At 44.7% G+C, this 22846-nt stretch overlaps 1 protein-coding gene across 1 annotated transcript; it reads right to left on the reverse strand.

Moving 5' to 3' along the window:
- Nucleotides 1-9266: 9266 nt before the first annotated feature.
- Nucleotides 9267-21959, reverse strand: LOC143769095 (jeltraxin-like). The gene is made up of 4 exons (XM_077257677.1): nt 21936-21959; nt 21787-21825; nt 19591-19649; nt 9267-11905 (listed from the first exon to the last, which is right to left on the reverse strand). Exons 2-4 carry the CDS (start codon nt 21789-21791, stop codon nt 11274-11276), a joined length of 696 nt encoding a protein of 231 aa, XP_077113792.1. The 5' UTR covers nt 21792-21825; nt 21936-21959; the 3' UTR covers nt 9267-11273.
- Nucleotides 21960-22846: the final 887 nt, after the last annotated feature.

Here is a 22846-nt window from a genome sequence, read left to right on the forward strand (position 1 = left end):
ACTGCACTACTGAATAACTGGTGGCTTGCAGTATTGCTGTTGGCTACTGCATGTTGCACTTTAATAAATCACCTATGAGCTGCACGGTGTCTGGGAGTAGGGATTGCCAACCTTGGGCTTTGTACATGTTGCTGATGGCATTCTTTGTCATCTTTTAGCCCTGGTGTATACTGTCTGTCTGAATTTTTTATGCTTATTAAGAATAAAATATTATGTGTTTTGCATTTCACGACTGCATGGTTGTTTCTTGGTGTTTTTTGCTTGTAATTTTGCAGTTATCCTTCTGTCCATGCATGGGTGGTACTAAGAAATATTGATAGGTATTACCTTTTGGGTTGACTACATGTACCACTAATAATGCATATTGGAATTCTTCTATATATTCATTGTGTACTGCCCCTATTGGACGAACAATCAGTAGATTTGGTTTCCAGTACCATCTTTATGCTGATGACACCCAATTATACACCTCCTCTCTTGACATCACACCTGCCTTTCTAGAAAACACCAGTGATTGTCTTACCACAGTCTCCAACATCATGTCCTCCCTCTATCTGAAACTGAACCTATCAAAAACTGGTCTCCTTGTGTTTCCTCCCTCTACTAACCTACCTCTGCCCGACATTGCCATTTCCGTGTGTGGTTCTACCATTACTCCCCTCCACAACACGCCCGCTGTCTTGGGGTCATACTTGATTCAGAGCTTTCATTCACAACCCACATCCGATCACTGACTCACTCTTGTTATCTGCCCCTCAAAAACATTTCTAGAATTCGACCCTATCTTACTTTCGACACTGCAAAAATGCTTACTGTTTCTCTTATTCATTCTCGTCTGGACTATTGTAATTCTCTACTAATCGGTTTCCCTCTTACCAAACTCTCCTCTCTCCAATCTGTCTTGAATGCTGCAGCCAGGATCATATTCCATACCAACTGTTACACTGATGCCTCTCCCTTATGCCAGTCATTACACTGGTTACCCATCCGCTCCAGAATTCAGTCTAAACTTATTACCCTCACCCAGTGCCGTATTTGCTACTAGGCACTTGAGGTCACGTGCCTAGGGCGGGACAATGCGGGGGGGCGGCACCTGAGCAAGTTTTTTTTTCTGTTTTTTTTTTTTATTAAAGTCCGGGGTCCCCTCCCAACCGACCGCCCCCTCCCGGCCGCCCGCCCGCCTGTCTGCCTCCTTGAAGACGTCATACTCACCCTACTCCAGCGATGCCTGGTCTCAGAGCTGGCAGCTCGTCCTGTGTGAGCGGTCATGTGGTACCGCTCATTAAGGTGATGAATATGGATGCATATTCATGACCTTAATGAGTGGTACCACATGACCGCTCACACAGGAAGAAGATGCTGCGCCGGGACAGAGATGGAGGGATGTTCGGCACGGTGTGGGAAAGGTGAGTATGACAGCCAAGTAGGACGGGGGGAGGATGAAGGAGGATGGGGAGCTGAGCCATGCAAGATGCAAGATGGGAGTGGGGAGCTGAGCCAGACATACAGGATGGAAGGGGGTGAGATGAGCCACGCATACAGGATGGGAGGGGGGTGAGATGAGCCACGCATACAGGATGGGAGGAGGAGATGAGCCATGCATACAAGACGGTAGGGGGAGAGATGAGCCATGCATACAGGATGGGAGGGGGAGGGGGAGATGAGCCATGCATGCAAGATGGGAGGGGGGGAGATGAGCCATGCATACAGGATTGGAGGGGGGAGATGAGCCATGCATAAAGGATGGGAGGGGGAGATGAGCCATGCATGCAAGATGGGAGAGGGGAGATGAGACATGCATACAAGATGGGAGGGGGGAGTTGAGCCATGCATACAGGATGGGAGGGGGGAGATGAGCCATGCATACAGGATGAGAGGGGGAGGGGGAGATGAGCCATGCATGCAATATGGGAGGGGGGAGATGAGCCATTCATACAGGATGGGAGGGGGCCATTATGCAGTATGGAGCATCATGCGTGGCCATTATACAGTATGGAGCATCATGTGTGGCCATTATACAGTATTGAGCATTATGTGTGTCCATTATACAGAATGGAACATCATGTGGGGTCATTATACAGTATGGAGCACTGTGTGGCCATTATACCGTATAGTGCACTGTGTGGCCATTATACAGTATGGAGCATCATGTGTGGCCATTATACAGTATTGAGCATCATGCGGGGTCGTTATACAGTATGGAGCACTGTGTGGCCATATTTTTTTTGTTTATAATTATTGTTTATGAAACAGTGTGATCAGCAGTACTAAATAGGTGTGGTTGGGGTGTGGATATGGGTGTAACTAGTTGTGAAATGGGTGTGGTCAGAGGCATGGCCTAAAATTTGCCACTGCGCACTTAGCGCGCCGCAAACTTTATCCCTCCTTCCCTTCTTCAAAAGTTGGGAGGTATGATACCGCATTTGCCGGATCGCGGCAAATGCCGCAAATGTACACAAATCTCATAGGAAATGAATGAGGCCGAATGCAGTGTATTATTCTGTATATATACACTGCACAGCACCACTTCTCCTGTCCTGTATACTGGGTGTAATTCTCAGTATCTGTATTATTCTGTATATATACACTGCACAGTACCACTTCTCCTGTCCTGTATACTGGGTGTAATTCTCAGTATCTGTATTATTCTGTATATATACACTGCACAGCACCACTTCTCCTGTCCTGTATACTGGGTGCAATCCTCAGTATCTGTATTATTCTGTATATATACATTGCACAGTACCATGTCTCCTGTCCTGTATACTGGGTGTAATTCTCAGTACCTGTATTATTCTGTATATATACACTGCACAGTACCACTTCTCCTGTCCTGTATACTGGGTGTAATTCTCAGTATCTGTATTATTCTGTATATATACACTGCACAGTACCACTTCTCCTGTCCTGTATACTGGTGTAATTCTCAGTATCTGTATTATTCTGTATATATACACTGCACAGTACCACTTCTCCTGTCCTGTATGCTGGGTGTAATTCTCAGTATCTGTATTAGGCCGGAGACACACTGGTGCGAGATACGGCCGAGTCTCGCTGGTTAAAAGCAAGCTGTGGCACCGGCATTCCGGAGCGGAGCGTGCAGCTGCATAGCAATACATGGAGCCGCACGCTCCGCTCCGGAGTGCCGGTGCCACAGCTTGCTTTTAACCACCGAGACTCGGCCGTATCTCGCACCAGTGTGTCTCCGGCCTTATTCTGTATATATACACTGCACAGTACCACTTCTCCTGTCCTGTATACTGGGTGTAATTCTCAGTATCTGTATTATTCTGTATATATATGCAGCGCCCCAGAGTCCTGGTCGTTGCAGTACTGTGGCTCCGCCACTAAGGGGAGCCATGGTGCGTTCGATGGCACTGAAGGAGTTCCTCTGAACAGGTATCACAGACACCAATATGTTTCACAGCAGGGCCTCCGGGGGGAGCTAAGGGTGCTATTCATTAGGCCACTCCCCACCATAGTGGGTAAACTGGGGGTCAGGCAGGAAGTTAGGGAGAACGCTGACTGGATTGAACGAAGCAACACCTAGTGAGAGAGGGTGTTGTGGAGGAAGAGACAGTAGGGCCTCTGCCAGGGGTGGGATCCTGGCAGAGGCTTGGCATTGAAAGAACGTAACGGGACCGTGCCTGCTCAGAATAGCGGCGGTGCCCTAAGAAAGGACTAGAAGCGAGATAGATTGTGCTGAGTGAGAAACGAGATCAAGCAGAAGGAGAATACCAGCAGGGGTTTTGTTGAAAGAGGCAGCACCTTGCTGAGGCGCATTACCGGTGGCCGGAACGCCGAGGGAGTGGAATAATATACAGCTTTAAGCCATACTCCAAACAGCGGCAGGACAGTCAGTCTCAGGCGGGCTGTCTACCACATATCACCTATGAAGTCTTGGGGGGCAATTGCGGGAGAGGGGCGTCTCTAGGGTCCCGGAAGAACTCCAGGCCTACCTGACAAACGGGTGCCGTTCTTACTGTAATATCAGGAAGGGACGGAAGATTAGCAGAAGACCAGTTAATCGAGTTGTGAGGGAACTTAAGAAACAGACACAACAGTTGTGGGGTACTTTCCGTAAGCACAGCAGGGAAGGACTACAACACAAAGCGCTAAGAAGGAAGGCACTGATTTCCACCTGTGAGGAGAACTCTGGAAGTGCCATTGGACCGGCCGGACTTGCGCAGCCTGGGGGACCGGATTCTGGACTGAGGACCGAGAGATCTCCAGTAAAGAGGTAAAGAGACTGCAACCTGGTGTCCTCGTTATTTACCGCGACCTGCACCCCACAACTGCACCGCTACACCACCGTTATCACCACCTATTTGCAACGGACGTCCCCCACTGACAGACAGGGCCACGGACCGGGTCTAGCCACCGTGACAACCCCAGGACTGAGATCCCAGAGGCCCGGCTCCGGGTACCCCTCGGCCCTGCGGCGGTGTGGGGGCGCTCCGCATATACACTGCACAGTACCACTTCTCCTGTCCTGTATACTGGGTGTAATCCTCAGTATCTGTATTTTTCTGTATATATACATTGCACAGTACCATGTCTCCTGTCCTGTATACTGGGTGTAATTCTCAGTACCTGTATTATTCTGTATATATACACTGCACAGTACCACTTATCCTGTCCTGTATACTGGGTGTAATTCTCAGTATCTGTGTTATTCTGTATATATATACACTGCACAGTACCACTTCTCCTGTCCTGTATACTGGGTGTAATTCTCAGTACTTGTATTATTCTGTATATATACACTGCACAGTACCACATCTCCTGTCCTGTATACTGGGTGTAATTCTCAGTATCTGTATTATTCTGTATATATACACTGCACAGTACCATTTCTCCTGTCCTGTATACTGTGTGTAATTCTCAGTATCTGTATTATCCTGTATATATACACTGCACAGTACCACTTCTCCTGTCCTGTATACTGGGTGTAATTCTCAGTATCTGTATTATTCTGTATATATACTCTGCACAGTACCACTTCTCCTGTCCTGTATACTGGGTGTAATTCTCAGTACCTGTATTATTCTGTATATATACACTGCACAGTACCACTTCTCCTGTACTGTATACTGGGTGTAATTCTCAGTTTCTGTATTATTCTGTATATATACACTGCACAGTACCACTTCTCCTGTCCTGTATACTGGGTGTAATTCTCAGTACCTGTATTATCCTGTATATATACACTGCACAGTACCATTTCTCCTGTCCTGTATACTGGGTGTAATTCTCAATATCTGTATTATTCTGTATATATACTCTGCACAGTACCACTTCTCCTGTCCTGTATACTGGGTGTAATTCTCAGTATCTGTATTATTCTGTATATGTACACTGCACAGTACCACTTCTCCTGTCCTGTATACTGGGTGTAATTCTCAGTACCTATATTATTCTGTATATATACACTGCACAGTACCACTTCTCCTGTCCTGTGTACTGTGTGTAATTCTCAGTGTCTGTATTATTGTGTATATATACACTGCACAGTACCACTTCTCCTATCCTGTATACTGGGTGTAATCCTCAGTATCTGTATTATTCTGTATATATACACTGCACAGTACCACTTCTCCTATCCTGTATACTGGGTGCAATTCTCAGTATCTGTATTATTCTGTATGTACAGTATACACTGCACAGTACCACTTCTCGTGTCCTGTACACTTGGTATAATTCTCGGTATCCATATTTTTCTGTATATATACACCACACAGTACCACTTCTCCTGTCCTGTATACTGGGTGTAATTCTCAGTATCTGTATTTTTCTGTATATATACACCACACAGTACCACTTCTCCTGTCCTGTACACTGGGTGTAATTCTCAGTATCTGTATGATTCTGTATATATACACTGCACAGTACCACTTCTCCTGTCCTGTATACTGGGTGTAATTATCAGTATCTGTATTATTCTGTATATACACTGCACAGTACCACTTCTCCTGTCCTGTATACTGGGTGTAATTCTCAGTAAATGTATTATCCTGTATATATACACTGCACAGTACCACTTCTCCTGTCCTGTATACTGGGTGTAATTCTCAGTATCTGTATTATTCTGTATATATACACTGCACAGTACCACTTCTCCTGTCCTGTATACTGGGTGTAATTATCAGTATCTGTATTATTCTGTATATACACTGCACAGTACCACTTCTCCTGTCCTGTATACTGGGTGTAATTCTCAGTATCTGTATTATTCTGTATATATATACTGCACAGTACCACTTCTCCTGTCCTGTATACTGGGTGTAATTCTCAGTATCGGCATTATTCTGTATATATACATTGCACAGTACCACTTCTCCCTTCCTGTATACTGGGTGTAATTCTCAGTATCTGTATTATTCTGTATATATACACTGCACAGTACCACTTCTCCTGTCCTGTATACTGGGTGTAATTCTCAGTATCTGTATTATTCTGTATATATACACTGCACAGTACCACTTCTCCTGTCCTGTACACTGGGTGTAATTCTCAGTATCTGTATTATTCTGTATATATACACTGTACAGTACCACTTCTCCTGTCCTGTATACTGGGTGTAATCCTCAGTGTCTGTATTATTCTGTATATATACACTGCACAGTACCACTTCTCCCGTCCTGTATACTGGGTGTAATTCTCAGTATATGTATTATTCTGTATATATACACTGCACAGTACCATTTCTCCTGTCCTGTATACTGGGTGTAATTCTCAGTATCTGTATTATTCTGTGTATATACACTGCACAGTCCCACTTCTCCTGTCCTGTATACTGGGTGTAATCCTCAGTATCTGCATTATTCTGTATATATACACTGCACAGTACCACTTCTCCTGTCCTGTATACTGGGTGTAATTCTCAGTATCTGTATTATTCTGTATATATACACTGCACAGTACCACTTCTCCTGTCCTGTATACTGGGTGTAATTCTCAGTATCTGTATTATTCTGTATATATACACTGCACAGTACCACTTCTCCTGTCCTGTATACTGGGTGTAATTCTTAGTATCTGTATTATTCTGTATATATACACTGCACAGCACCACTTCTCCTGTCCTGTATACTGGGTGTAATTCTCAGTATCTGTATTATTCTGTATATATATACTGCACAGTACCACGTCTCCTGTCCCTGTATACTGGGTGTAATTCTCAGTATCTGTATTATTCTGTATATATACACTGCACAGTACCACTTCTCCAGTCCTGTATACTGGGTGTAATTCTCAGTGTCTACTTGACCCGAGCAACGAGCCCAATGTAAGTCTATGGAGACCCAAGTATTTTTACCGCGATCCCCCGGGGGTCCTTTTAGGGTCTAAAAACATCCGAAAATCATGGAAATGGGGATCGCCCCTGGAAGCATTCCTGACTCCTAGTTCACAGCTGTAAACATTTTTTTCCGAGATTCATGCCATTTTTCCCGGTGCCACAAAAAAAACACTAAAACGAAACCAAAACGAATTTTGCTGGGAAATATGTCAAGGTACATCCTTTGCAGGTTAATGACTTGCCTGTAAGGCCAAATAATTAACCCCAGACCGAAAATTTCCTCCCCCACTTAGGCTGGAGTCACACTAGCGAGTTTTGCGGACGTAAGAGCGCAGAAACTACGCCCGTAAAACTCGCCAAACAAACGGCACAATTATTCTCAATGGGTCTGGTCCTATCAGCCGTATATTACGGTTCAGTATTATACGGCGTTCTACGGCCGTACAAAATCGCAGCATGCTGCGTTTGTCACCGTATTGCGCAAAAAAACGCCAATGAAAGTCTATGGGTGTGAGAAAAATACGGATTCCACACGGACCAGCAGTGTGACTTGCGAGAAATACGCAGCGGTGTTAGTGAAAAGCCGGTAATTCAATTGCCGGCTTTTTATTTCTCCTGCACAAACCCGACAGGATATGAGACATGGTATACATACAGTAAACCATCTCATATCCCCTTTTTTTTTGCATATTCCACACTACTAATGTTAGTAGTGTGTATGTGCAAAATTTGGGCGCTGTAGCTGCTAAAATAAAGGGTTAAATTGCGGAAAAAATTGGCCTGGGCTCCCGCGCAATTTTCTCTGCCAGAGTGGTAAAGCCAGTGACTGAGGGCAGATATTAATAGCCAGGAGAGGGTCCATGGTTATTGGCCCCCCTGGCTACAAACATCTGCCCCCAGCCACCCCAGAAAAGGCACATCTGGAAGATGTCCTGTATACTGGGTGTAATTCTCAGTATCTGTTTGTATTCTTGATGTTGTCATGGGGTGTGTTCTTTATAAGGTGTGGTTCTTTCTAGGGCATGGCAAGTGTCCGTAAAAAATTTGGGCTGTCCATAAAGTTTCATCCAGTTATCCAGAAAAAATTGAATAGTAGGCTGGCAACACTGAATAAGGGTTAACAAGGTGTCTCATGTTCATAAATAGGAAAAATTGCACAGTGCTTGTAAAACCAAGCAACTTTGCAATTTACCCCTTGTTAAAAATCCTCTCCTTTCTCAGCAGAGAGATTTTTAATTCCACAGTTTCCTGCTGGTTGCTTAGGCTCTCGGCCACCTCCATAGTGTGTCAGGGTTGACCGTTGTTTAGCTAAGCATAACCCTTACATAGTACACTCTGATGCTGCTCCAGGCAAGCTAGCCACTTGGCAATGCTGTTGGTCCAAACTGTCAATCAATTAGGAATACACTGTCCCCAGCAAGGAGGAAGCCAGGAGGCAGGTGGCTGCTCCTGAAAACTTGACTTATCCTAAAGGATTGTTTTCACGCTACATCTTCAGGAGCGCACTGTTGCCCTTACTACCGGCTTTCTCTTCCCCAGCTCAGTGTGTCAATTTTCTATGCAAAAATACAAGCTTACAGATTGATCCATAAACTGAGAAATAAAAAAAACTTATAAAAATGGACTGAATTCATATGACAAATGAGAAATATGTTGTCCGAGTTATTGTGGATGATTTTTTTATACGTTTATGTAAACTGGCTGTGCCCGATGCTGCATCTTAGCTGTATTCAGTTGTTTATTCTGCTGATCAGTTGATTACATCACTCCGATCATACAATAATAGGTCTACCCTAAAAATGTGGTCATAAATTTAAAATGTTTAAAAACTTTAGGCTATTAAAAGTTTGCAAATTAATACATTGAAGCCCTAATTCTAATCTAAATACAAATATCACACTGTTTCACGAATACAGTATATGGTTGTTACATGACACAAAACTGGGAAAGAGTAATAGTTAATTGCAATATTAAAATTAAAGCTTTATTAATGTACAAAATCAAAAGCACACAGAAAATTGCTAATAACAGGATGCAGTAAACATCTAAACTAATATTATGGGTTTAGACATTTTATTTAGGACAAAACTACTATATGAAATGTTATCTCTTGAGCATTACACCGTTTTAAAAGTTTGGCACACTCCACAAGCAGACATTACCCCTTAGACTCCTATCAGAGGCCTCTCATCCAGCCAAATCAAACTTTTTCCTTTGCACTGATGAGAGGCAAACACCCCTAACCAAGTGTCTCTAAATAGTGTCTGGGGTGGTTTTCATAATAAGTCATGTTGCAAGGTTCATTAAAGGATTGATATTGACTTTTAGAATTGCTACATCCAATAGGGGCACTAGAATTCAAGTACTTCTCCTCTTTGAAGGGACAATGTTAAAGCCAGTTGGGCACCACCTCCAAACTACACAGTCATATAGGGGACTTAGCACCAATAAAAGCATACCGTTAGTACATTATTGCTAGCCTTTAGTGCCCAGTGTTTGATTAGTGTGCAAATTAGGGTGCTTGGTGCCTTTTTGGCATTACCAAGAGGTCAATGCACCATTCCACCCCCTAAATTAGCATAACCACAAGTCTGTATCTCGATTGACAACGCTTGACTGACTTTCTAAACAGAATCCTTCTGCATGCGCTCACAGTTCAGGAATCAGCACACGTGCACATTGACAGCTCGGATGAGGCCACTTGTTACTCAAGTTACTCGGATGAGGCCACTCTTCCAGGTGTATCAGTTCAGTGAGCAGCAGCAGAAGGATTCTGTTCGGGCACTGCTCACTCTAACCAAAGTGACGCTAATTTAGGGGAATTATGCACAAAGCCCTGGACCATGTCAAGCCTGCATGGGCACTCTAATTGGCATACTCATTAAAAACACTATTCATCAGTAGAACCAAGGACGTTACATAATGGGCATTTGCCCACGGTTATCAGGAGCAAACTTTATAGTCCAGTAAATGATACCTTCATCAGTGAATAATCAACATTTTTCACAATCTGAAACTATCTGGTCTAGAAACGTGGACCTTTTACTGTAATGATGCCTTTCTTACTCCTTGTGCCATATTGTACCTACTACAAATGATGGACCACACTCAAGATCTCTTGAAAGTGGAACCATGGAAAAAACTCTTTTCCCTCCGAACTTCTCTATTGTGCTATGTATTGCTTTTGTAGAGAGAGGCCTGGGTTATTCGACATACCTCATGAGGAAGGCAAACTGGTTGCACAGGGGACATAGTTTGTTTAAAGATTGGGAAGAGTTTAGATGAAGAGGTGAAATAATTTAGAATATAGATTAGGTGGTTTAGATTAACAGGGAGATAGTTTAGATAAAGAGGGAGAAGAGTGAAGATAAAGAGAGGACACAGTTGATATAGAGGGAGAAGAGTGAAGATAAGTGAAGATAAAGAGGGACATAGTTTAGATACAGAGGGAACAGACTTTAGATAAAGAGGGGGCAGAGTTTGGATAAAGAGGGGCAGAGTTTAAATAAAGAGGGGGACACGTTTATAAAGAGGGGCAGAGTTTTTATAAAGAGCTGCAAATTATATAAATTTGCAGACTTTAGTTAAACAGGGAAATAGTTTCGATAAACAAGGGGAAGAGATCAGATTACCAGGGACATAGCTTAGATAAAGAGGGGGAAAAATTGAGATAAAGGTGGGACACAGTTTAGATATAGATTGAAAAAAAGTTTAAATATAGAGTGAGCAGAGTTTAGATAAGGATGGGGCGAAACTTAAAAAAGGATTGAGAATAATTTAAATAGGGGAAGAGTTTAGCTAATGAGGAGGCAAATATTATATAAAAAGGGAAAGAGTTTAGATAAAGATGGGGCAAAGTTTAGCTTACAACAATGGAAGGTGTAAAATGTATCATTACACTGATCATTATGATTTTGATTTTAGAATATATTCATTAGACACAATTGTGAATATGAATAGTATATTCAGGCAATCATGTAGGATAGGAGAAGCAGAATTCATTTTGTAGAACATTAGCATTTCCTCTGCTTTCATATTGATAATTTTTTGATGTAATAATATTCCCATTTATATCACCGTAAAAATAGAAATACTGTGTTAATTTTGCCGGCGACAGAACAAAATCCCACATATTGACCTCACATATTTCACCTACAAAAGACTGGACTGCGTCAAATGCACCACCATAAGTGTCCTGATCTTGCCCAAGGATGACATTCATTTGGGGACCAATGGGAGATCTGGTTTTAGTGACTCTTTTAGGGTAACATTTTCCATTGATCCACAGTTGGAGCAGTCCTGTAACAGAATCCCAAGTGACACAAGTATGCTTCCAGTCTAGAACCTCAGGATCCACCTTGAACTGAATATCTTCTTGATTGACTGTAACAGAGAATAGATTTGGGGGCATCGAATAAATAAGAAAAGTGTTATGATTTTTTGAACCAGGGGTGGCTATAGAGAACAGGGTATAATGGCGGCTGAGCTCAGTGTAGGAGCGCAGACATACGGTAAGTTGTTTCAAGGGGCTAGATAGTCTTGGCTTCAGAATCACGTAGTCAGTAGCTGTTTGCCAGGGAAATAGGATTACATTTTTTCCCACATCTAAAGAAAAAAAAGAGAGTAATAATATAATAATTACAACAAGGACATTCACTACCATCATCAACATAAACATTATCATAATCATGACAAGTATTGGCTTAAAACTACAGTAGTGACTCTTTACAAATTATCCTATGCTTTGTCAGTCACTTGAGGCTTAGGCCTAAGAACTGAATCTATAATATAATCAGGGCCGTATTTGCCACTAGGCACTTGAGGGCACGTGCCTAGGGCGGCGGGATGCGGGGGGCGCACTTGAGATAGGTTTTTGTTTTTTGTAAATAAAAATCCGGGGTCAAGTGCCCGCCCCCCCTCCTCCCTCCCTCCTTCCCGCCCCCCCTCCTCCCTCCCTCCTTCCCGCCCCCCCTTCTCCCTCCCTCCTTCCCGCCCCCCTCCCTGAAGACGTAATACTCACCTTCCTCCAGCGGTGGCTGCAACTGCGTCTCAGCGCCGGCAGCGCGTCCTGTCTTCAGCAGTCACATGGTACTGCTCATTGAGGTGATGAATATGCGCATATACACCACCTTAATGAGTGCTACCACGTGACCGCTCATACAGGAAGGAAGACGCTGCAGAGATGCCAGAAAGTTCTGCGCCGTGCGGTGAGAGGTGAGTATGACAGGTAAAAAGGATGGGGGAGCCATGCACGCAGGGGAGAAGGATGGGGAAGCCATGCACGCAGGGGAGAAGGATGGAGGAGCCATGCACGCAGGGGAGAAGGATGGGGGAGCCATGCACGCAGGGGAGAAGGATGGGGGAGCCATGCACGCAGGGGAGGAGGATGGGGGGATGGGGGAGCCATGCACGCAGGGGAGAAGGATGGGGGAGCCATGCACACAGGGGAGAAGGATGGGGGAGCCATGCACGCAGGGGAGAAGGATGAGGGAGCCATGCATGCAGGGGAGAAGGATGGGGGAGCCATGCATGCAGGGGAGAAGGATGGGGGAGCCATGCACGCAGGGGAGTAGGATGGGGAAGCCATGCACGCAGGGGAGGAGGATGGGGGAGCCATGCACTGAGGGGAGGATGGGGGAGCCATGCACACAGGGTGGGAGGATAAGGGAGCCATGCACGCAGGGGAGAAGGATAGAGAAGCCATGCATGCAGGGTGGGAGGATAGGGGAGCCATGCACGCAGGGGAGAAGGATGGGGGAGCCATGCATGCAGGGGAGAAGGATGGGGGAGCCATGCACGCAGGGGAGAAGGATGGGGGAGCCATGCACGCAGGGGAGAAGGATGGGGGAGCCATGCACGCAGGGGAGAAGGATGGGGGGCCATGCACACAGGGGAGAAGGATGGGAGGGCCATGCACGCAGGGTGGGAGGATAGGGAAGCCATGCACGCAGGGGAGAAGGATGGGGGAGCCATGCACGCAGGGGAGAAGGATGGGGGAGCCATGCATGTAGGGGAGAAGGATGGGGGAGCAATGCACGCAGGGGAGAAGGATGGGGGAGCCATGCACGCAGGGGAGAAGGATGGGGGAGCCATGCACGCAGGGGAGAAGGATGGGGGAGCCATGCACGCAGGGGAGAAAGATGGGAAAGCCATGCACGCAGGGGAGAAGCATGGGGAAGCCATGCACACAGGGGAGGAGGATGGGGGAGCCATGCACACAGGGGAGGAGGATGGGGGAGCCATGCACGCAGGGTGGGAGGATAGGGGAGCCATGCATGCAGGGGAAAAGAATAGAGGAGCCATGCAAGCAGGGTGGGAGGATAGGGGAGCCATGCACACGGGGGAGAAGGATGGGGGAGCCATGCACGCAAGGGAGAAGGATGGGGAGCCATGAACGCAGGGGAGAAGGATGGGGAGCCATGCACGCAGGGGAGGAGGATGGGGGAGCAATGCACACAGGGTGAGAGGATAGAGGAGCCATGCACGCAGGGGAAAAGGATGGGGGAGCCATGCACGCAGGGGAGGAGGATGGGGGAACCATGCACGCAGGGTGGGAAGATGGGGGAGCCATGCTCGCAGGGTGGGAAGATGGGGGAGCCATGCACTCAGGGTGGGAAGATTGGGGAGCCATGCACACAGGGTGGGAGGATGGGGGAGCCATGCACACAGGGTGGGAGGATGGACTATAAATATGGAGTATAAATACTGGGCTCTATAGGGGGGACACAGTGTAAGAGGACAGTGTGAAGGGGGGGCCGGTATAGAAAGGAGAGGTCAGTGTGAAGAGTATGTGCCATAAGAGGGACAGTGTGGGGGTCATATTTTGTGCAGACAATATAGTGAGGGGCAATTTTTTATTCAGAAGCATTATAATGACACTTGTATCTTTAAGGGCGTCATGTGGAGACTTTCTGCAAAAGAGCGGAGAAGATGGAAGTCTGCAGAGACGGCTGTGGATGAGAAAACTCATCATGGGATCTGGACAAGATGAAGAAAAGAAGAACGGCTCCAGAGACAACATCATCTATAAGGTACCTGGATGTAAATGTTATTTGTGATGCTAACGCTCATGTTTTTATTTATGTTAGGAGCATTAAAGGGGATGTCCAGGTTTGTAATGAGTCTGCAGTCATTCTTTGTGACTGCAGACTTCTGAGTTCTCACAGTGCGCACTGCACGCTGTCAGAATTCTCTCATGCAGGGGATTTACATTAATGTGGTCACATGCTGACTAGACATGTGTGGCCTCCATCAATGAAAATTAACTGAGCGAGGCCGGGCACGTCTAGTCAGAATGTGGTCAGAAGTATACAAATCACATACTTGTGCTGACATGACTGTCCACCGGCAAGGGAGAATCCTAAAAGTGTGCAGTGAATGAGTTGTGAGAATTCAGGAGCCTGCAATGTCAGGATTCAGCTCTGCAAGTTCCAGTAGTCGTCACATGGACACTTCACTCATATGCGACTTTTACACTTATGGTCCTGTAACACCGAGCTTCTCTTCCCGCTTCTCTCAGTTTTTCACTGAACATTGAGAGCATTAGGGAGAGGAGCTCGTGGGCACATGACTGAGTGTGCAAATCGCATATGTCCTTGGCGGAGGGAGGGGCACCAAAATGAATTCTTGCCCCTGGTGCCAGAAACCCTAGATACGTCTCTGCTGGTATGCTATTGCGAGCGGCGATTACCGGGTCCGGTGGAGGGAGGTCTGTGCACAGGCAGTGAGGCAGGGACTGAGGATGTGCACAGAGAGAGAATGGAGACCCGGAACTGCCCGTCCCTGTCTACACCGTAACCTGGAGCCCTCATTATATGTCAATGGAATATGTCAGTTAATAAATTGTTTTTCTAAAGCTTTATAGTGTAGTTTTAGGTCAGGGAGGGTTGGATAGGGATGAGCTAGCAAGGTGCAGGGACAGGTAGTGATGGCTACTTGTGGACATGTGCGGCAATTGCGGTTTTGCACTTACGGTGAAACAAAAAACACTGCTAGGAGTGTTTTTTTCCATTGCTGCAAGTACCGCATTTGCCGGATTGCGGGAAAACCGCAAGTGCCGCACATGTCTGCAAGTCCCATAGGGAATGAATGAGGCCGAACGCAGTGTTGCCGTAAGTGATCCATTACGCGGCAGATGCGGAAAAACTGTCGGATCTGCTGCAAAAGGTGACTTTCGCATCAGCGATTTTTGCCAAAGTCACTGCCGATAGTGTCATACTCACCAATGGGGGAGGCAGCACTAAAAGTGCCTAGGGCAGCAGAAGCTCTAAATATAGCCCTGAATATAATGCTAGGAGCGTCACTCTGTCCGAAGCTTTTATAGACTGCGCAAGCGTGACGCGCCTGCGCAGTCTGGACCCCACAGAGTTACTCATCCGGCAGCAGTGTATCTACTGGGGGGCAGAGGGGGCCATCGCCTGGGCCCGGTGCTCAGACGGGGGCCCACCCGGAGCTACTCTACTGTAACTGCATTGGCGTGCACAGTGCGCCAATGCAGTTACATTCTGCGGCAGAGCAGGGAGAATCAGACAGGGGTTACGATCACAGGGGGGTGTGATGACGTCACTGCCCGGTGCCCGCGGTCCGGAGGTGAGCGGAAGCAGGGAGCAGCGCAGGAACCAGGAAGAAGAGAGGTGAGTATTTATTGTTTTTCTTTATGGGGACTACCTTATATACAGAGTCTGCCTGTGAGGGGTGCTGCCTTATACTACAGAGTCTGCCTGTGGGGGGGAGCTGCCTTATACTACAGAGTCTGCCTGTGGGGGGATGCTGCCTTATACTACAGAGTCTGCCTATGGGGTGCTGCATTATACTACAGAGTCTGCCTATGGGGTGCTGTCTTATACTACAGGGTCTGCCTATGGGGTGCTGTCTTATAATACAGAGTCTGCTTATGGGGTGCAGCCTTATACTACAGGGTCTGCCTATGAGGAGTTGCCTCATACTACAGAGTCTGCCTATGGGGGCTGCCTTATGCTATAGAGCAATGTTTCTCAACTCCAGTCCTCAAGACTCACCAACAGGTCATGTTTTTAGGATTTCCTTAGTATTGCACAGGTGATAATTTCATTACCTGCTCAAGCATTAATTCCATCACCTGGGCAATACTAAGGAAATCCTGAAAAAATGACCTGTTGGTGGGTCTTGAGGACTGGAGTTGAGAAACACTGCTATAGAGTCTGCCTATGGGGTGCTGCATTATACTACAGAGTCTGCCTATGGGGTGCTGCCTTACACTACATAGTATGCCTATGGGGTGCTGCCTTATACTACAGAGTCTGCCTATGGGGTGCTGCCTTATACTACAGAGTCTGCCTATGGGGTGCTGTCTTTTTTACAGAGTCTGCCTATTGGGAGCTGCCTTATACTACAAGGTCTGCCTATGGGGTGCTGCCTTATACTACAGAGTCTGCCTATGGGGTGCTGTCTTTTTTACAGAGTCTGCCTATTGGGAGCTGCCTTATACTACAGGGTCTGCCTATGAGGTGCTGCCTTATACTATAGGGTCTACCTATGGGGGGCTGCCTTATACTACAGAGTCTGCCTATGGGGGCTGCCTTATGCTATAGAGTTGACAGATTGGGGGCGCAGAATGGGTGCAGCACATTACAGAATGGGGGCGCAGGATGGGAGCAGCAAATTACAGAATGGGGCGCAGGTTGGGAGCAGAACATGACAGAATAGGAGCCCAGGATGGGAGCAGCATGACAGGATGGGGACGCAGGATGAGAGCACTACATGACAGGATGGGGATGCAGGATGAGAGCACCACATGACAGGATGTGTGTGCAGAATTGGAGTAGCACATACCAGGATGGGGGCAGCACATACCAGAATTTGGGCGCAGGATGGGAGCACATGACAAGATGGAAGCGCACAAAACAGGATGAGGGTGCAGGATGGGGGCTGCACATGACAGGAAGGGGGTGCAGGATGGGGGCTGCACATGACAGGAAAGGGGCGCAAGATGGTAGCAGCACATGACAAGATTAGCGCGCAGGATGGAAGCAGCACATACCAGGATGGAGACCATATACCAATATAAATGCTCACCACCCGGGCATAGAATGGGTTCAGTAGCTAGTCTTTACTATAAGATTCCATCTTAAAGTGGTCACCATTTCATTGGGAGGCTCACACACGTTGGTCAAAATGTCAGGATCAGTCACACTGGATTCTGTCTTACGGAAAAGAAGGCACAGTCATAATGGATTCCGTCTTCACAGAAAGACAGAACAAAAGGATCCTATTGGATTGAAAAGATGTAACGAATAGTCATACTAGATTCAGTCTGCGGGGGAAAGATGTAACATTCATACTGGATTCTGTCTTTTGGGAAAGAAGGATCAGTCATATTGAATTCGGCTTTTGAAAAAAGAAGAATCTGTCATACTGGATTGTGCCTTTGAGGAAAGAAGGAATGGTAATATTGATTTCACCCATCGGGGAAAGTTGGAATGAACGGTCATACTGGATTCTGTCTTTAAAAAAAAAGGGAACATTCAGACTGGATTCTGTCTTTGGGGAAATATAGAAGAAAAGGTCATATTGGATTCTATTTTCAGGAAAAGATGTAATGGTCATACAGGATTCTGTCTTTGGGGAAAAACAGAACAGTCAAACTGAATACTGTCTATGTGCGCGCCCTACGTCACTGGGCTGAGCGTCGCTCATTGGCGTCTCCATCGGATGCTGTGCTCACGTGCTCGCCCAGCTAGGTGTTCACGTGGGCGTCGCTATCTGATGACCCCTTGGGCGACTCGGGCCTTCTGGCGGCGGACGGCGCATGCGCCGCTTGTGGGCGGCGGCCATATGATGGGGTTTTTTAAGCGTATGTGATAGGATGGCGGCACTTTATAAACAAACCTGAGTTCTAATGTAGCCACTCCCCCGGAAGAAGGCCTATACGGCCGAAACGTGCATAGGGGTTCCTGGCACCATTAGACCTGAGGTAATTGCTACATGTGATCTATTATTGTCTTTGGTACATTGTGCCTCATTGTATGTTAACATGATCTCCCACAGTTCACTATCAGGCCACTGGGCGTAATAGTTTGTTGATTTATGGGAGGGTTAGCTATGAGGCTTTAGCGACACCTACTATTTGCATGCCTCAGGTGTATGGTGCCTGACCATTGGTACTTACCATCATCATTGTTGTCCATTTGCTGATGTTTTAATTCAATAAAGTTTTGTATTCATTGTACTTTGAGGTTTGACTCGTGCAATTCATTATAGGTTAATAATATTTATTTGTACGGGACCGTTTTGGTAGAATTGTTTCCTTACGGACACAGGTGTTGATATACCCTGTGTATTGTTTGTCCTATTGGTAATTGAAATATTCAGACTAGAATCAGCCTGCATGTAAAGATGGAACAGTCATATTGTATTCAGCCTTTAGAAAAAGAAAAATCAGTCATATTGGATTCTACTTTTGAAGAAAGTATGATCAGTCACACTGGATTGTGTCTTCGAGGAAAGAAGGAACAGTCATTTTGGATTCAGTCTTTGCAGAAAGATGTAAAGAATGGTCATTCTAGGCTCTGTCTTCGGGGAAAGAAGGAACACTCAGACTGGATTCTGTTTTTTACGAAAGATGGAATTGTCATATTGGATTAGATTCAGTCTTTGGAAAAAAAAGAAGGATTAGTCATTTTGGATTAGTTTTTTGGAGAAAGAAAGATCAGTCATACAAGATTTTGTGTTCAAGGAAAGAAGGAGTGGTCATATAGGATTAGGCCTCCAGTGAAATAAGATACGGTCATATTGAATACAATCACCTGTCTGTATACTTCCTATGTTGATCATTCAAATTGCTGAAAGACTGCAGCACTCATATGATGCCTCCAGCATATGTTTAACCTAGCAGACCAAAGGGGGACACAGTAACAGCAGTCTGGGGTGTGTGTATCATTTTAGTGTGGTGGATAATTCCAACTTTTTTTGTACTGCAGATTTGAGCATTTTGATTGGCAGGACTGACTATTAGGCCCCTGTATAGTCAACATCATGACATTGCAGAGCCTAATATGCAGGATAGGATGCCCGGGAAGACAGCATGTAGTTGGAAATTTGAGGTGCTATGGTTTGTTTTCCACAGGGCACAGATGTAGTCCCTGGACCAGGGTCCTGCAAATCGTTTTGCTCTAATCTAATGCACTACAATGTTGAAAATCACATGAAACCCAAGTGTAAACATGTACTTAATGGTCTATGGTAGTCTAATAAAAATAATCCCAGAATCTGTTATGTTATTGTAATAAAATTTCTGATAGAACTTTACATACTTCCCTGTGAGAAGCTTCCATGAAGGATCACAAGAAACAGCACTATGCTTTTCACCTCTCTAGAAAAAAAATAATGTACATGTGATATAGAGTGTGACCGACCAATTGTACAGTTTCATTATAAAACAATATCCATTATCGGACATTTGATTTACACCAGACCTAATATGAGCTAAAGACTCAAGAGGCTATGGCTGGCAAGTAAGCCTATTTCACTGCTTTAATCTTTGCACTTTAAAATGACCCAATATGACTCTTAAAAAACATTTTCATTTCCTCCTTATTCCTAAATGTGGGTTACTACCACAAATCTCAGTGATCAAGACAGGACCACTCGATTCAAAATTGGGCTTGAAATTAACATTCAGTACCCTAATAACATTGGACTTCCTCCCTCTTACATTTCCTCTTCATCACTTTCAGCCTTAGAGAATCGGTACTTCCACCACAAAGACTAAAGAACATCACACCCAGCCAGATAGACTCTGCTCTTTGCTGATGAGGGGTAAATATCCAGAAACAAGCTTTCTATAAATTAATTTCTGGCTTGGCATTTATCCCTGATCATGTTGCAAGGGTCCTTAAAGGGAATCTGTCACCCCAAAAATCGTATATGAGCTAAGGCCACCGGCATCAGTGGCTTATCTACAGCATTCCGTAATGCTGTAGATAGGCCCCCGATGTAACCTGAAAGGTAAGAAAGACAGGTTATATTTTTGGGGTGACAGATTCCCTTTAAAGGATCAAACACTGACTTATAGGGTAACCGCCTCTCCTTGATGGTAATTTGTGAGACAGCTTTCTTGCAGAATAAATGAAACTACACTCCCTGACAGAAGTTATATCGCTTATCCATGTTATGTAATTAAAAGCTTATAACCTGACGTTAAATTCATCCATTGGTTGTATAAATTATTCTTTTGAAAGATGAAACCCTCCGAAATGTGGTTTAGGTTAAGAAAATAAATTGGCATCATTGCAGAAATATTGATCAGTTAATGGACACAGAATGGTCAGATTTTGGCAAGACAAACGTTTTGTCGCCTGGTCATATAATGCACCCAATTCTAGTTTACATCCTCACCTGTGCTCAGTAAATGATCAGTTAATTAGTGTGTGTGTGTAAAAAGAAACCCAGCACCCCAAACCTTCACTTGAACTGCAACTTGAGCTCTGACAACATGCCAAAAATCCACCCTGCGACCAAAGCCTGGATTATCAAGAGGCTGAAGACCAGATCCACTGCAGAGATGGCTGGCAGCTTTAATGTGTCTCAGCGTCAAATTCAAAGAATTAAAAAAAAGATTTACTGCAAGAGACCTACTGGAGCCCAAATGGATCCAAAATACACCCAGAAAACAGTTAAATTTGGTGGTGGAAAGATCATGGTCTGGGGCTACATTTAGTATGGGGGAGTGCGAAACATTTGCAAGGTGGAAGGCAATATCAATAGCCTAAAATATCAAGAAGTATTAGCTACCTCTTATATTCCAAATCATAAAAGGGGTCAAATTCTGCAGCAGGATGGTGCTCCATCTCATACATCCATCTTTACAACAAAGTTCCTCCAGGCAAAAAAGATCAAGGTGCTCAAGGACTGGCCAGCCCAGTCACCAGACATGAATATCTTTGAGGATGTTTGGGGTAGGATGAAAGAGGAAGCTTGGAAGACAAAACCAAAAAATGTAGATGAACACTGGGAGGCATGTAAGACTGCATTCTTTGCTATTCCTGATGACTTCATTAATAAATTGTATGAATCATTGTTGAACCACAAGGATGCAGTCCTTCAAGCTCATGGAAGTCACACAAAATATAAAATATGACTTAATAGCACCACAAATTCATTCACCAATGTTATGCAACATATATTTGTATTTTAAGTTAATTATTTGTTTTAATATCACATTACTTTCTGTAGGCGACAAAAACTTTTGTCTTGCCAAAATCTGACCATTCTGTATCATTAACTGATCAATATTTCTGCATAGATGCCAATCTATTTTCTTAACTTAAACCACATTTCAGGAGGGTTTCAGCTTTCAAAAGAATAATTTATACAACCAATGGATGAATTTAACCTCAGGTTATAAGCTTTTATTTACATAACATGGATAAGCGACATAACTTCTGTCAGGGAGTGTAATCTTCATACATCTTACTATCTCAGCAATAGCAACAAAGCAGAGAACTTACCTCATCTTTAATATGATGCCAGACTTTGGAAGTGCTTTTCTAGTAAATGTAAAAAAAAATGAGATTAGTAAAATATAAAAAAAGAACCAACATAATAAAAAATTTAAATCTTGATTTCGTTTTCTAAATTTGTGTTAATGAATAGCTACCTTTCTTTTAGCGTTTCTTCCTCTTGTGTTAGATTATTTAGATGCCTTGTCTTTATATACTTTAAAGTCTCATATAATAAATATATTGCTATTTATTTAAAAGGGAGTTTCAGTATATCATTCAGTTATGCAAATATTTTTTATGAGATCTCTTTTAGATGTAAAAGATAACAGGTCTAGTTTACAGAAATCATTAACACTTGATTGTGCAGGGACACCAAAAACTTCTTAATTCCTTCTATTTATGAATATTAACGCCTTCAAGACCCAACCTGTTTTCACCTTTCTGACCCTACCAATTTTTACAATTCTGACCACTGTCCCTCAGAGAGTTATATAGCACAAAATAGTTAATAAATAACCTTTCACACATGTCTACTTTACATCAGCACAATTTTGGAACCAACTTTTTCTTTTGTTAGGAAGCTATAAGGGTTAAAAGTTGACCAGTGATTTCTAATTTTTTCAACAAATTTTACAAAACCATTTTTTTAAGGACCACATCACATTTGAAGTCACTTTGAGGGGTCTATATAATAGAAAATACCCAAAAGTGATACCATTCTAAAAACTGCACCCCTCAAGGTGCACAAACCCACTGTTAGGACTAGCGGAACGCACCGAGTAAATAGAGATGTTTTTATTGATATTGGTGCGTTCGCAGCCCGGGGTCCACCGTGCAGGAGTACCTGCTGCTAGCAAACGGCGGCACTATATGGCGGTATGGACTAACTCAGTTAATTCACTGAGTAACCGTGAAAGCAAAGCACTGTGCCCTGTTAGACTTCACAGAGGCACAGGCTAACTGCCCAAACAGAGAGCAGTCAGTGGTCATACATGCACACAAAACTCCTCGCCGGAGGTGCCAGCATTCTAGGGGCTTATTTCAGCCAGGTCCCTGAATACATACA

This window comes from Ranitomeya variabilis, chromosome 1 (genome assembly GCF_051348905.1).
Source record: "Ranitomeya variabilis isolate aRanVar5 chromosome 1, aRanVar5.hap1, whole genome shotgun sequence".
Taxonomy (NCBI): domain Eukaryota; kingdom Metazoa; phylum Chordata; class Amphibia; order Anura; family Dendrobatidae; genus Ranitomeya; species Ranitomeya variabilis.